The 16,500-nt window shown below is 37.3% G+C and overlaps 1 protein-coding gene across 4 annotated transcripts in view; it reads left to right on the top strand.

Annotated features, from left to right (window-relative positions):
• Nucleotides 1–16,500, top strand: part of Zcchc4 (zinc finger CCHC-type containing 4) — a 51,639-nt gene that overhangs the window by 24,862 nt on the left and 10,277 nt on the right. For all 4 annotated transcript variants that reach the window (XM_021722046.3, XM_078021155.1, XM_078021156.1 and 1 more), the window contains exons 6-10: nt 4,346–4,418; nt 7,373–7,523; nt 8,544–8,644; nt 15,510–15,631; nt 15,871–15,946. In XM_021722046.3, coding sequence (XP_021577721.2) covers nt 4,346–4,418; nt 7,373–7,523; nt 8,544–8,644; nt 15,510–15,631; nt 15,871–15,946 — 523 coding nt within the window. The remainder of the gene's footprint in view (nt 1–4,345; nt 4,419–7,372; nt 7,524–8,543; nt 8,645–15,509; nt 15,632–15,870; nt 15,947–16,500) is intronic.

Consider the following 16,500-nt stretch of genomic DNA (forward strand, 5'->3'; position numbering starts at 1 on the left):
TGCAAGGCTGTGGGTTCAATCCCCAGCACCACAAACAAACAGAAAATAAATGAATGATGAATGAATGAATAAAATGGCCTACATATCTTAAGCAAAACTAATGATCATAAGTATATGGATTTATTTTTGGACTCTATTCCACTAATCTGTTTCTATTTTTATGCCAGTCCCACATAGTTTTTATTTATATATTTTGCTTTATAGTGGATTTTGAAATTGGAAAATGTGAGTCTTTCAACTTTGTTTTTTTCAAGGTAGTTTTAATTATTCTGGTTTTTTTGCATTTCCATGTGGATTTTAGGATCAGCCTGTCAATATTTACAATTTTTTTTTTTTTTTGGTGGTACTAGGGATTGAACCCAGGGGTGCCTAACCATTGAACTATGGCCCCAACCCTTTTTATATTTTATTTTGAAAAGGGGGCTGGAAATATAGCTCAGTTGGTAGAGTGCTTGACTTGCATGCACCATACACACAAGCACCATACACACAAGCAAAATGAATAAAACAGGGTCTTGCTAAGCTTTGCAGAGGTGGGCCTCAAACTTGTGATCCTTCTGTCTTAGCCTCCCAAGTCAACTGGAATTATAAGCAAGTGCTACTGTGGCCACCCTACTGAGATTTTTTGCATGTGGTTTAAGATTAATTTAGAGATTATTGCCATTTTAATATTGTCTTCCATCTAGGTGTGGTGGCACATGCCTTTAATTCCAGTGACTTAGGAGTCTGAGGCAGGAGAATTGCAAGTTAGTGGCCAGCCTGGGCAACTTTGTGTTTCAAAATAAAAAAAAGGCTTGGTGGAAGGGAGGGGATGTGGTTCTGTGGTAAAGTATTATTGGGTTCAATTCCCTGTACTGCACGGAAGGAAGGAAGGAAGGAAGGAAGGAAGGGAGGAAGGGAAAAGAAAAGAGGGAAAAGGGAAAAGGGAAAGGAAAAAAGAAAAAGAAATATGGTCTTTTAGTCCTTGAACATGAGATTTTCCTACTTACTAGGTCTTATATAATATCTGGGGGCATGGAGTGTACCCTATGTGTGGTCCATGTTTACAGTATGATGGAGCTGTGGTTGGTTCAGATTTCTCTCAAAGACCACACACGTTAGATCAGGAAAAGAATCTGGTGAGTATGAGTGGCAATGAATAATTACTTTGGGTACTTTGGTTCTGGTTTCTCATTGCCTGATAAGGTCTGTCCCAGGCTGCAGGACTGCCTCAACTCCAGCCTTCTCCATGTGGACTATAAATAGCCTTTTCAGGGGTTGTTAGATATGAAGTTAACATTTGCTAAGATGGATTTCTATGTGCTCTAATTTTAGCAGGAAAGATGTGAAACTCTATTTGGCAAACTATTATCCAAATAAAGTTATATCAAAAAATGAATTTCTTAGGTTCATTTTATGAACTAATTTTAGTCAGCTCTTGATTACATTTCCTGTGGGTAGAGCATGTTTCACACTTGGTAACTGACTCTCATTTAAAGAGAATGAATGGCCAAATTAAATGAATGTCCTTTTGAGCTGTTTCAAGTGCATGCTTTTCTGATTGGTTTTGTTTGCTTTATTCAATGGAGAGAGTAATTCTTTGTGACCAATTTCATTTTAAGAGGGCAATGTTGAGTGATTTTTTTTATAATTTAAAATATGAATAATTATGCTCCCTCATTTGTACTTGATGGAAACTGAGAACTGAAGTCTCTTGGCTTTTTTTTTTCCTTTTTCTGGCTCTGCACACTGCTGCCCATAATGTTTTGGACAGGTGTGCTGTACTGAATTTTAGGCAAATCAAATTTTCTCTTTTAATTTTCAAAAACAACTCTTGTATCTCTGTCAAGAAATGAAAAAAATGAGATTAAATTAGAAGGGGATTGTATTTTTCTTTGCTTTTACTCCCAAGGAAGTGCAAGAAACAAGAGCATCCTTGAATAATAGTTGACCCATAGCTGTGCTAGTATTGAAGTACTTTTTTAAAAAATCGCTATTTAAAATTTAGTTAAATAGGAAGATATATTTGTTTACTGGTGATTATTAACATTGCTTTACAGATTCTGGAATGTTTATTAGGTTATAATATGTGGTTTAAATATTTTTCAGTTATCCAAGCCTTTTGTTTATTCAGTGCAAATTAATGTTTTATGAAATCAGCAGATGTGCTAACAGTATCATAAATGACATTACAGTATATTTTACAGATAATAGTGAACAGCTGTTACTCTATCTCCACAAATTAGGAAGAAAAAAGTTTAGGTTATATTTTGTTGAACATAAACGTAATTCTCTAACACAAGATATATTAAGACATAAATCTTCATGACTGATATTTATTAAAAAAATACTATTTAGCATTTTAGTATATGCTATGTAGCCAGTATGAAACTCTTTACATACATTATCTCATTTATTCTGTGAAGTCCTCTGAGGTAAAACTTATTTTCCCCATGTTTCAGATGAAAAAGCTGGAGCTCACAGAGGTTCACTAACTTCCTATGGTTGCCCAGTGTGTAAGGGAACTGCTCAGAGATTGAAACCAGGGGTCTGACTGTAGAACCTGTGCTCTTGACCTCAGTGGAACAGGAAGGGGATAAGCCTGGGCTGTTTGTCCTAAGTGTTCATGGTGGACACTCAGTTGGTAATGGGCAGGGCAGGTGACTGAGAGTAACCATACAAGCAGAGAAATGCCACTCTCATGGTTTGTCAGAAGTCAAATGAAAAAGAATGTGGCTCTGATTTTTTCATTCTTTCCAATGGTTTATGAATTCCCAAGGACATGGTGTGATTCATCTATGAATTACTTAAAACAGACAACATTCAAAATTCTTTTATGATAACAAAGTTTTCTATATTGTATGAAAAACTTGGAAATCAGCACAAAAGACCATAAGACCTATCTGCATAAATGGGGAAAACAATACAGATATAACTAAGAGATATAGAAAACTCAGCTTTGTAAGTAATCAGATAAGTGCAAATTTAAACCATAAGTGGTAAGAGCTTAGCCTGGTAAATTAGCAAAAATTTATAAAATGTTAATCCCCAAAGCTGTTATTCTCATTCATTGATGATGGCATTTTAAAGTAGTACATTAGAAAAATAAAATAGTTCATTCAGTAAATAAATGTCCCTCTTTTCTGGTACTAATTCAATAAACATGAATGCCCATACTTCTTTTTCTCTGATATTGAGAAGCATATTTTATTAAACTAATCTGCATTAGACAAGAAAAACTGCATTATATCTTTTTTTTTATTAACCACAAAAGAAAATAATTAACAGCTGGAGCACAAAAAATGTTGATTTAGTGTTTTCCTTAAAATTATTAACCATGAGAGATATATTTTAATTGCCAACCAACTGAAAGTTTAAATTGTATTATAATCTGTCAGTAATCCAGTTGCTTATATATAGTCTCCTGGTCCACAGGAACATGTGTGTTTCATGTATGAGGAGTCTATACTTTTGTCACTGGTTTATTAAACTTGGGAAAATAATTTCAGTTCATTATTCATTGTTAAGAGTCCCTGAAACTTTTAGAAAGTGTTATTTATTTCAAAAAACTAAAAATCATGAAGTTCATTTTATGAAAGTGATTTGTAGTTTAAAAGTGTAGTTTAGGTGGAATTGCAAGTTGGTGTAACCAATATGGAAAACAGTATGGAGATTCCTTGGAAAACTTGGAATGGAACCACCATTTGACCCAGCTATCCCATTCCTCAGTTACCCAAAGGACTTAAAAACAGCATACTATAGTGATGCAGCCACAGCAATGTTTATAGCAGCTCAGTTCACAGTAGCTAAACTGTGGAACCAATCTAGATGCCCTTCAGTAGATGAATGGATAAAGAAGCTGTGGTATTATACACAATGGAATATTACTTGGCATTAAAAGAGAATAAAATCATGGCATTTGCAGGTAAATGGATAGAATGGAGAATATTATGCTAAATAAGCCAATCCCAAAAAACCAAAGGCTGAATGTTTTCTCTGATGTGTGGATGCTGATCTATAGTGGGGATGGCAGGGAGCATGGGGGGAATGGAGAAAATTTAGATAGGGCAAAGGGGAGTGAGGGGAAGGGAGGGGGAATGTGGGTAGGAAAGGTGGTGGAATGAGATGGACATCATTACCCTCCAAGTACATGTATGAAAACACTATATGTTGTGACTCTACTTTGTGTACAACCATGAAAAATTGTGCTCTATATGTGTACTATGAGTTGAAATTCATTCTGCTGTCATATATATATACAAATTAGAATAAATAAATTAATTAAATAAAAATGTAGTTTAGTTAGTATTTACTTACTGTGTGGCTGTGGCTGGACAAGTAATTCCAATAATAAATTATTTTACAGGTATTCACAGTTTTATATGGAAGATAGCTTTTGCTATTATAACATGTTTAACCATCATTTCTTTGATGGAAAGGTAAGGATTATTACCCTTATTTCTTGCTTTTCTTATTTCAGAAAAACAAATTCAGGAGTATCTCCTTTGTTATCTTTCTATCAAGGCCTAGGTTCAATGAAAACAAAAACTATATTATTGGTTGGGATTGAAAAATGAGTCTCCTGATTTAATAAATACAGCACTCTTTCATTTGAAACAATTTAGCTTTGGGACACATTATTTTTCAGCCACAATAGCCATTAAAATGAAGTATTGAAATAAATAACATTTAGAATTAGATGTGTTTCATTGTTTCCCAGAGTTTATGTGGTTGGTGATAACTGGGATTTGAGAGCTGATCAGATGAGTGTGAAGGAGGGTGGGGAGTTTAAAATTGCTTGACCTTGTACTATAAGGGACTCCTCAGCAAGGGTTGTGGCAGTGGGAAAGGGGGGACAAGGAGGGCACTGTGCAGGCATTGCCCCAGTGGAAACAGGACTTTCTTCGAGGACCGAGAAGGAGGAGCTAAAGCTGCCTTATGCACGGCCTGCAGCCATTTCTATCCCATCCTCCAAAACAGAGCAGGGAGGCTTGGAAGGGATGTCTGGAAACGTGGCTGTTGTGGAGCTGGTGGGATATTGCTGTGGGGGAGTCCAGATGGCCATTTTCAAACTGCAGCCAGGAGGACAGGTCATGACAGTGATGGGAAAGTAGGCAGAGTGGTTTAGGGTGTTTTGTTATTTGTTTTTAATACCAAACTATGATTTTCCTTTTTTTTTGAATAATAAATACAAATAAGGGTAAAATTACATTTAAAAAACTGTTGGCTAGAGATTTCACATATTTTCAAAAAGTATCATGTTGTTAGACTTTTTCGAGGAAACTCTGCAACTTACTATTGAAAATTTATAGAATTACCTTGTAATAAGTTTTTGAAATAATGAGTCGGATAAACTGCTATGGCTGAGGCCCACTTTATCTTTGCTCAAAGAATATAGTGGCCTACCTCATCTTTCCTTACTCTGTATTTTAGCAGCAGCCTCTAGCTAGCCCTGCGACTGTAGAGATTGATCTACAGAAGACTGTTCATCAGTCTTTTCCTGCCTATGCAAGAAAAGTTTCTCTATGGAGATTTGCCATCCCTTGGCAAAATATCTGCCTGTCCACCAGCATCTCTGTGGCTCACAGGGGACTCGGGCGCTGTACCTCAGCACTTTCTGGTCCAGTTGCTTAAAAAGCAAGAGTTCCCCTCACAGGGATTTATCATAGCAACCCAGTGTAAAAGATGTTATATGCCTTAATGGTAAGGGGGCTTCAAGGATGCCAAACTAATTAAGATGCCAGGCACGCCCTGTAGTAACTGGGGTGAGGGGAAGAGCCCAGTTGCTGTGGACCTTAGCATAAGCAACTTCTGTCTCCTAGAGGTAGCCAACACTAGAACCCTCAGAACTCATGAAGGCCATGATTCTTGATTCTTACCTGCAAAAAAATATATTTTTTTATGTTTTCTAATAAGCTAGGAGTTTAGGCATTGCTAGTTTGTGTATTAGTTAGCTGTTTTGTAGCCTAAGAACTGACAAGAACAATTAGAGGTGGAAGTTTATTTAGAGCTCACAGTTTCAGAGGTCCATAGACTGTCAGCTCCATTGCTTTGGATATAACATGACGCAGAACATCATGGCAGAAAGGTATGGAGGAAGAGGCAGCTCAGGACCTTGTACTAGGAAGTGGAGACTCTCACTCAGCATGGACAGTGTATAAACCCAAGGGCATGCGCCCAGGTACCTACCTCCTCCAGCCACACCCCACCTACTTTCAGTCCCCACTCAGTTAATCCCTTCAGGATTGATGTGCTGGTTTGGTTAGGGTTCTTGTAACCCAGTCATTTCCCCTTATAAACCTTGCATTGTCTCACACATAAGCTTTTGGGGGATACCTCACATCCAAAATAAAACAGCTTGTTTTATTTTCTCTCCTTCTATTTTTAACTCTAAGGAATTTAGAGGGTTTCAATTTCATCTGTGTCTTATGTCCTTGCTCATGTTAGTGAGGAAGTAAGTGCTGGGCAGTGGCTGAAAATGGCTGTTCTTTGACGTACGTCCTCTGCTTTAGGAGTTCTACCGGGAGGTCATCCTTGTCCCTTGAATCAGTTGGATCTTCTTTTGATTTAGTAGTAGAACAATATATATTTTATTAGAACGTACATGTAGTTATTGAAGTTTAAAATGCCATTATACTTTAAAGTCCTGTGCCAATTTACTTCTGTAAACGAGTACTTGAAAAAGGGCTTCCAAGTGACTGGAGATGATATGATAGGTGTAGCTCTTATTAACTTCACCCAGAGCAAAAGATGATAAAAATCCTAGCTAATGTTGGCTTTGCATTTACGGAACACTTACATCATCCTGTTGGGAAGGTGCATTTCCAGCCTGGCTTTGTGTTGAGAACTTGTTTGTTTACTTACTGTGCATGTTCAAATAAGCCTGTCATTTACCTGATTCTCAAAAACATTTTTGACTGGTAATTTGTGGCTGTTATTGAATTGAACTCATGGTGGTGGACAAGTCAGATAGGAGAAAAACTTGTCTTATTCTTCTTTGTGTCCCCAGGGTTTAGCACTGTCCCTGCTCCTGTTTGTTGAATTGAACATTTTAGATATTTTTCATGGGTAATGAGTTTCTCTCTTTTAGGTTACTAAATTTAGTTTTTTAATTTAACCATTTGAAATGTGTAGTTATCTGATAGTGATGGTATTTGAATTTGCAATTTAAAAACCTGCTTATCAAGGAACCCAAAGATAAAATCTGAAAGGTGGGGGGGGCAGGTTAAGACAGGCTTTGGATGTCACTGAGGGACTTTGCAGTGGCAGGGTGACTCCCTTAAGTTTCCAGGACTAAGAGTGAGACTGAGTCTAATGCATTTTCCTCCAAATAGGATAAAGTGCCTCTCTCCAGTCCTAATTTAGAAATGAATTTTTATTTTATTTGTTGCAGGCTGCCCTTGAAGTATGCAGAGCATTTTTACAGGAAGATAAAGGTGAAGGAGTCATTCTGGTGACAGACCCTCCTTTTGGTGGCTTGGTTGAACCTCTGGCTAATACATTCAAGAAGTTAATTGCTATGTGGAAAGAAGGTCAAAGCCAAGGTGTGTAATTTTTTACTGACTACAAAATAAACAAGTATCTACTTTCTGTCAAATTTTAGCCAAGCTCAGTGAATCAGAGCACTGATAGAAAATGCATGTCTCTGGCTATTCTCTTTTTAAAAACACACTTGCTTGATGATGGGGCAGACTTCATTATCGTAGTACACTTTGTATTATCCTAATCATATGTTTTTAAAATGGCTTTTAGTTAAAATACCTTTGGAAGAACATCAATGGCTTGTCATTTGTTCAATAAATATTTACTGAGTGGCTGCTGTGTGCCAGATACTGTTTAGGTATTAGGAATACATAAGTGAATAAAGTAGACATATGTCTGCCCTACAGGCCTTACATTCCCTGTTCCTAAAGTCTTGCCCAGAGCTCTTAAGAGGCCACCCAATCTCAGGCCCAGATCTCTGAACTTTCCCAAGAGATGTGTGGAAATAGGACATTCAGTAGGCTAGTAGTAGTGGTTATTGAGGACACATAGATTCTTGCCCTAGAGGTGGGTTAATGAATGGGGACAATTATTCAGTTTAGAGTGGATTAGGACTTCAAAGCATTTTACATAATTATCTAATTAGGTAGTCATTCATATTTTTAAAGATACAGCTTCTAGCTTGTGAAATGATAAATGTGAGAAAGTCAGGAGTTGCGTGATCAAGCTTCTCCATTAATTGTGCTACACAACTATTGTGTTTTGGGGACACAGTACAAGCAAAATCTGAAACACTATCAGACAACTACACATTTCAATATTTGCTGTTCCTAAGACCATTAATCAGAGTGGATAAAGTCAGTGTTTTGTTTTAGATATAAAAGAATATTTCCATTAACCTTTGGGAAAGGTCAAGTTATAAATGGCATAGTAGTAAACATTCTCTTTTTTGTATGAGAGAGAAATGTGTTGCATGATTAAAATTTCTACCAATACCAAAAGTTTTTCAATTAAAGTTGTTTGTTTTGTTTTTTCTTTAATATTGCTATCTTCTTTTCTTTTTCTTTTTTGTGATCCATTAGATGAGAGTCACAAAGAGCTGCCCATTTTCTGGATTTTCCCTTACTTTTTTGAGTCCCGAATTTGTCAGTTTTTTCCCAGCTTTTGCATGCTGGATTACCAGGTATAGTAAATATTTTGTCTTCTGGAATGGTTGGGGAATGGATATTCTGCTTAAATAAATATCCTGACAAAGATTGTCCATGATTTTAGTAATTTAAAATATTTTGAGCTGTGTCATACATTAAAATTATTGCCATGTATAACTTGTTCTGTGGTTCCTAATGTCTATAATCCCTAGGTGCTTGTTAAAAATACAGATTTTAATAATTTTAGATTATTTCATTAACAAGCTGTGTTATCATTCCCTTCTTTTTGGACTACAGGTTGCTTCTCTACCTTTAAGGTGCTATAAATAACACTGCTGTAAATAACTTTAATGCATATAATTTTTTCTAGTTTTTATATAACTTCCTTGAAATAGATTTCTAAAACCAAGATTACTTTCTCAAATTTAATAGGCATTTTTTATAGTTATTGAGCCATTCATATTAACAGGTTTCTTTCCAAAAATGCATAGCATAAGCCATTTTAACCTTGACTTTTTGAGCTCTGCTTCAGGCAAAAACTACATCATAATTCCTCTCAAAGCTACTTACTCTCCTTTTTAGGGCATCCAGTTTTCTGTTTCTTGTCTTAGTTTCTGTTTCTAGAGTTGACATTTGTGATACAGAGATAGCTGATGTATCCTGGAGATGTTAACTAAGTAACTCCTTCCAGCTTCCAGTAGCACCTGCTACCTCTGGCAGTAAGTCACCATCTAGTGCAATGCTTGGCACTTGGTAGGTGCCCCATGTATGTCAGATGGATAATTAAATGAACTGTGGATTTGAAGAGATCTGAGTTTTAATCCTGGACCGACTACCTGACTTCTCTCAAGCTCATCGTACCTGTTAAATGAGTACACTGATAACGAATATCTGCTTCAGAGAGGATGCATGAAAAGCCTGAACCCCGTCCTCAACACTTGCAAGTGTAGAGTAGAGGCTATTGCTGTCAGCAATGTTGTCATTTAGTTAGTCCCACGATGAGGCAAATCTCTTCCTCTGGCCCTGTTTTTACATGACATCTGAGATGTAAATTTAGCTGAGCTGGGTGCAGTGGCACACGCCTATAATCCCAGTAGCTTGGGAGGCTGAGGCAGGAGGATTGAGAGTTCAAACCCAGCCTCAGCAAAAGCAAGGTGCTAAGCAACTGAGTGAGACCCTGTCTCTAAAATTAAAAAAAAAAAAAAATAGGGCTGGGAATATGGCTGTTGTTGAGTGCCCTGAGTTCCATTCCCCAGTACCATCACCCCCCCCCCAAAAAAAATTGGCTAAGACAAGGTCCCTCAGATAATGATTGCATCTATACTTAGATAAGTGTTTTCATGATGGACAAGAGTTTGAAATGGTAACAGGGGCAAGAAAAGGAGCTCTTTAAAGCAGTGGCTGAGAGAGTTTCATATGGCATAACCTCCTGTGCTGCTTACTCGGGCAACCTGTGTTACCAAGAACTTGAGGAAATATCCAGGGATAGTTTGATGAATAGTTGTTGCAAGGCCCAACTTTATTAGAAATAACTAGGGCCTAGGGATGTGGCTCAAGCGGTAGCGCGCTCACCTGGCATGTGTGTGGCCTGGTTTTGATCCTCAGCACCACATACCAACAAAGATGTTGTGTCCGCCGAAAACAAAAAAGTAAATATTAAAAAATTTCTCTCTCTCTCTCTCTCTCTCTGTCTCATTCTCTCTTTAAAAAAAGAAAGAAATAACTATAAACAATTAAGTGTATTGAAGAAAAATGGTTCTGGTCAGCCGGGCACAGTGGCACATGCGTATAATCCCAGTGTCTTGGGAGGCTTAGGCAGGAGGATCAAAAGTTCTAGGCTCCTCTGGGCAACTTAGCAAGACTCTCCCTCAAAAAGAAAAAAGTGTGATGTAGCTCAGTGATAGAGTGCCCCTGGGTTCAAACCTAGTGAGTGTGCACATGTGTGTGCACACATATACACACACAGGTTCTTGTTAGATCATATGTGGCTGACAGGGTGAAAGTCTTTTTTTTTTGTAAAGAGCCAACTTTTGGAAAGACGAGTGAGAATAAAATCTATAAAACCTAAGTTTTTTCATGAGTCCTACTAAGAGTAAGAATAGTTCTGCTCATTATGTGCTCATGTTGGAGAAACTGATTTCACTACATATCCTGGTATATTAATATTGTTTACTGTATCTCCCTTTGAGCTTTTTGCATTTCTTTTTTATTTTTGAAAATGTCTCTGGACCTATTGTTATTTCATTTCTGAGCCTTTTGCTTTCTTCTTTTGTTACTTTAACTTCATTTTCTGGTACTATTTTCCTTTAATATTATTAGCCTTTATCAAATGAAAAATTTGAAAGTCTTCTCTCCTTCTTCACAGATGTTTCTCCATAGATCTTGATTAGGCATGTTTTCTGACATTGCTGAAAATGATTGTAAGCCCTGAAGCCACAGTGCAATAAAAAAACCAAAATCATTAAATCTCTTTTTTAGGAATACTTTTCAGATAAATGGAAGGAATAAATGCTACAAATATTCATAAAATATAAATTATGTAGGCTTGTGATAAAGCACTTGATAAGTGCAGAATAAAATAGTTATCAAAGACCTAGAAAACCAGGAGTTATTATTAAGGACAGATTATAAAGGAAGGATGTAATAATGAAAAGAAATTTTGATTTAAAGTCAGTGTCATTTAGAGGCTATTTAATCTTGGGGGAAGTCACTTGATCTTTCCAGGTTCCTGTTTCCCTACCTGTAAAATAAAATGATTGAGCTAAGGGTAGTGGTACTACTTCGGAGGCTGAGGCAGGAGAATCACAAGTTTGAGGTCAGCCTCCGCAATTTAGCAAGATTCGTCTAAAAATAAAAAAATAAGAAAGAGCTGAGAATGTACCTTACAGTTATAAAGTCTCTGGGTTAAATCCCCAGTACCTGAGTGGAGGGGAGAGGAGTTATGTCTGGGAAAAAGAAAGATTTAATCAGAAAAGGGATGGTAAATAAGTTTCACTTTTAGTGCTAAATCTGATAAATGGAAGTGACTTTCTGGATTTGTTGAGGCTATCAGCCTCAAGCAGCAGAGTAACATGATTGAATAGTGATGTCTGCCATCCGCTCAGAGTCAGGGAGTGTCGGTGTTCATGTCCTATAGTTACCACTTGTGAATTCGGTGGTCTCACGTTTCTTCCTCATTGAACATTCTCTTTTCTCTTGTTTCTGTTTAACCTGGACACTTACCTGAAGTGTGGAAGGTACAGCTGTTTGCTTTTGTCAAAGCTACTCTTTTGTGAAGTGAGCCTGCATAGAAAACTTTCAACATTAGCTTTATGGTCAGAAAAGAAACTCTTTTGACAGGAATTTCTGGGAAATTATTGCACATTAAAAGATGTCAACTAAAACTTTGAAACTCAGTGTATAATAAACGGGGGGGGGGGGGGTAAGAGACACATGGGAATTTTAACTAAGGGCTACCTAAGATACGGGAATATAACTGAAAGATTTACCAGAAGCTGGTGGGTGTGTGGAATGCATTTGGGACCTTTGGTGTCTGTTGAAGTTAAAAGAACAGTCCTCAGGGCGTCATGGGAGTACTTGTATTCCATCTTTAATCTTTGTACCTGACATAATGCCTGGAGCACAGTAGGTGCAAAACAAATATTTGTTGACCTGAATGTCTTGGTTCTCCGTATAACTAGTTTCACCCTCATGTTACAGAGGATATTTGCGTATAGATCAAATTAAAAGCTAGGAATTGCAGAGATTTTGTGCTTTCCCTCATTTCTATACAGTACTTCATCACATTAATCAGTTTCGTGGGAGAAATTTTCTATTTGAAAATGCCTCTCATCATCATTGTGAGTGAAATGTCAGGGATAATGATGGGAAGATGGTGTATCAGCTCTACCACTAGTGATGTGCAATTTGCAAAATTGTGTTTGCTTTACAGCACTTCCACAGGAGGTTTATTTGTGTGGATGAAGCTATGAAATATGGATGTATGTTAGAGGTACATTAATTTGCCCTAGCAGCATGCATTTTACATACCATATGTTTATAGTTAATTAGCACAACAAACCCGCATTTAAAAATAATAATAATCTCAATTAGGTTATGCAAAATCAAGCAGTCAGCCACCTTCCTGACACATACATTCTCTGACTCCTTTGGTACCCATAAAGAAATTGTTCTTTTTTTCTCTATCTTCCATCTGCTATCTGTTGCATTGCATAGGATGGCCAAATACCAGAAACCTTTCCACAGTATTATTTTCCAACATTAGAAAATGTTCATAAGATTCTCTTAGATTTTTTTCTTATGACATTCATAAATTTATGTTCAAAATGTCTTTATTGAATTTAAATAAGGAACTGTATATTCAAATCCACAGTGGTACATTAGGGAAAAGTTGTGAATTTAAATCATTAAAACGATTTCAAAGTACTTATGGTACTTTTTAAAGGTGATTGTGAAGTAGAATCTATTTTCGTATCTTAGTCTGTAATAGGTAACATGTATTCACAGAATTTTGAAAGTTGGAAAGAAACAGAGGTAACCTGGGCTGACTTCCCAATGCAATGATCCTCTCTGCTGAATTCATGCCGAGCAGTCATCTAGCTTCACTCGAGTGCTTTCAGCCAGCGGAGTCCTATAGCCTTACAAGGCAACTCAATTTATTTAATAGCCCTAATCGTTAGAAAATTTTCTCATATTGAGATAAAATATGCTTCCCATTAACTTCTAACCATTGGTCCTAGTTGTATTCTCTGAGGCAATAAGGGATAAGTCTAATTTTTTATTTCATATGACGCCCCTTCAGTTGTAAAATAGCTGTCCGTCCCTCCCAGTCTTCTCTTTTCGGAATAAACACCCCCAATTTGTTAACTGTAAATCTGATTCATTCCCATTGTTTTCAGTAGAAATGAGCCAGTTTTATCAATGTGTCTCTTAAAATGTAATGACTGAATGCTGGGCTGCAAATGCCGTCCCACCTGTTACTTCCCTTGTTAGGATACTATACTGTTAGGTGAGACTGAGGGCTCACAGTGCTGGCAATCAGCCAGAAACCCCTGGGGGTTTTCGCATCATCCCTTGGGGCTCCTCATTTTCTACCTAGCTTCCTCCACTACTGAAGCTTGTTGACGGCCCTTCCTAAATGTGTTCATCTGTAATTTGATGGGCATTGGCATTAAACTTGCAAGGCCCTAGAGAGAGAGCCTAGGAATCTACCTTCAAAGATCTCCTTCTTCATTGTCAGTTCCTTATATTTTTGTGATTTATTAAATAGCCAATTTGCAGACCAATTTGATTCTGAACAAGAATACATTCTTAAGTGTATTCTTGTTCAGAATCAAAACAATTTGTTATACCTTATTTGAAAGTTAGAACACACCTGTATTGGGCCGGGCGCAGTGGCACACCTGTAATCCCTGCGGTTTGGAAGGGTGAGACAAGAAAATCTCAAGTTCAAAGCCATCCTCATCAAAGGCTAGGTGCTAAGCAACTCAGACCCTGTCTCTAAATAAAAAATATTAAATAGGGCTGGGGATATGGCTGAAGGGGCCGAGTGCCCCTGAGTTCAGTTCCTAGTACACCCCCCCCAAAAAAAAATACACCTGTATTGGGCTCCTAAAAATGGTATTCTCACGGTCTTCTTGTGAATAATCTAAAGCATTGGTTCTCCAATTTGAGTTTGCCGGGAAGATGTGCTGAAACTGACTAACTCAGCTCCACTCCCTAAGTTTCTAATTTGCTAGGTCCTAGGTGGGGTGAGAATTTGCATTTCTAATAAGATCCCAGGAAAGCTGATCTTACTGATCCATTTTGAGAATAACTGATCTATAGAAAGATGGATTGAGGAGCCAAGTGGATTTGTAAACAAGATTGAGAAGTGTGTGGATAATAGAAGCTGGTAGAAATCATGCTTGTTAGCTTCAGTTTACCTTTTTTTGGTGCTGGGGATTGAACCCAAGGCCTTGTGCATGCAAGGCAAGCACTCTGCCAACTGAGCTATATCCCCAGCCCAGTTTCAGTTTACTTTTAAGATAATCTGAAACTGCCAGTTGAGTTAGGGATCTTGCGGGGAGAGGTACATATTTGAAATAGTCTTTGTGGGGAGAACACCTGTTAGTTGTGGATCCTTCCCTTCATCTCTGCCTTTCTACCTTGTGCCCCCACTAGATTAAGTGTTTACATACATAATCCCACTTAACCTTCACAGTAACCTTAAGGCAGGAAACAAAACCCTCCTTTTACTGATAGAAAATATGTAAACTTTCCTAAGGTCACATAACAAGTTACTGGGAAAGCCACTGTCTGACCCCTGAGTCTGTGCTCTGCCTGAATGCTAGAGGGCCTGTGGTGAGTGGAGGTCACAGTGAGGCCGCCCTGAGACCTGGTGGACTGAAAGCTGACATCTAGCCAACTTCACATGCAAGAACTCAGTCTCCAAAAAGCTAGCATATATCTTTGAAGGCATAGTCTTTTAAGGCCAAAAGCTAAATTCTTCTTTCTAATAAAGTCTGTTGTGTTAGGTAAAAGATTAGTATTGTACCTTTAGTATTAGATAACATGAGTTTGTCATGAAAGATTTTACCTTTTTTATGATGAAATTGTACTGCCATAGAGGACTCTCTGGGCTGTTAATTATTAAGTAAGAAGCTCTTCCTTTTTTTTTTTTTTTTTTTTTTTTTGTGGTGCTGGGGATTGAACCCGGGGCCTTGTGCATGCAAGGCAAGCACTCGACCATCTGAGCCATATCCCCAGCCCGTGAACTGTTACTTTTAAGAATTTCTTATTAAGTACCTTGGTTTCACCTGCATCTTGGCATTAGCTTGTTTGTTTATTGGATTGAAAAGCTTTGTAAATGTTGGCTCATTTGAGTAAATTTTTTTACCTTAATTTTTTTCAAATTTCTAGGTAGATTATGACAATCATGCACTTTATAAACATGGAAAGAAGGGTCGAAAACAGTCTCCTGTGCGTATTTTTACCAACATTCCACCCAACAAAATAATCCTTCCTACTGAAGAAGGGTACAGGTAAGATCACAATAGGACTTTGAAATTCACATCACTGAAAATATGGTTATGTGTAACTAAAACAGTGAAGTGCTTTCAATATTGAGTCATTTCATTTTTCTGTTGTTGTTGAGTTTGGTCCATAATTTCATATTGAATTGAATTCTGATTACCTCCAATTCCTGGAATAAGTGCTTTGTAAACTTTTATCTACTCTGTGAATCTCAATAAATATAAGCAGTTGTTTCATATCTCTTTAGGTTTTGCCCTCTGTGTCAACGATATGTTTCTCTTGAGAATCAACACTGTGAGCACTGTGATTCTTGCACATCCAAGGTACAGTTTGGTTATATAATGTATTTTTTCTTAATTCTTTTTTAAAAATTTTTTAGTTATACATAATACCTTTATTTTGTTTATTTATTTTTATGTGGTGCTGAGGATCGAACCCAGGGCCTTGCACATGCTAGGCGAGCGCTCTACTGCTGAGCCACAACCCCAGCCTTTAATTCTTAATCTATAAAAAGACTCCTTTTAGAATTTTGTTTTTAATTGATACATTGTAATTATACATAGTAGATTGATATGTCATATTTGTCCATGCACATAGTTGCTTATTCTCCTTCCCCAGTAACTTCCCTTTCCATCCTGTCCTCCCTCCCCCATTCACTTGTTCTACCAGTCTTCTATTATTATTATTTTATTTAGTACATTGTCATTATACATATAAGTAGAATTCCTTGTGGTATATTTGTACCTGGATATAACATACTTCGGTAGATTTCATTCCTCAGTACTTCCCATATTGTCTCACTGGATTCCCTTCCTTTCTTCTATGGGTCTCCCTTCTATTTTTGTAAGAACATCCCCACCCCTTTATTTCTTTCTCT

Source organism: Ictidomys tridecemlineatus, chromosome 9 (assembly GCF_052094955.1).
Source record: "Ictidomys tridecemlineatus isolate mIctTri1 chromosome 9, mIctTri1.hap1, whole genome shotgun sequence".
In the NCBI taxonomy this organism is placed as follows: domain Eukaryota; kingdom Metazoa; phylum Chordata; class Mammalia; order Rodentia; family Sciuridae; genus Ictidomys; species Ictidomys tridecemlineatus.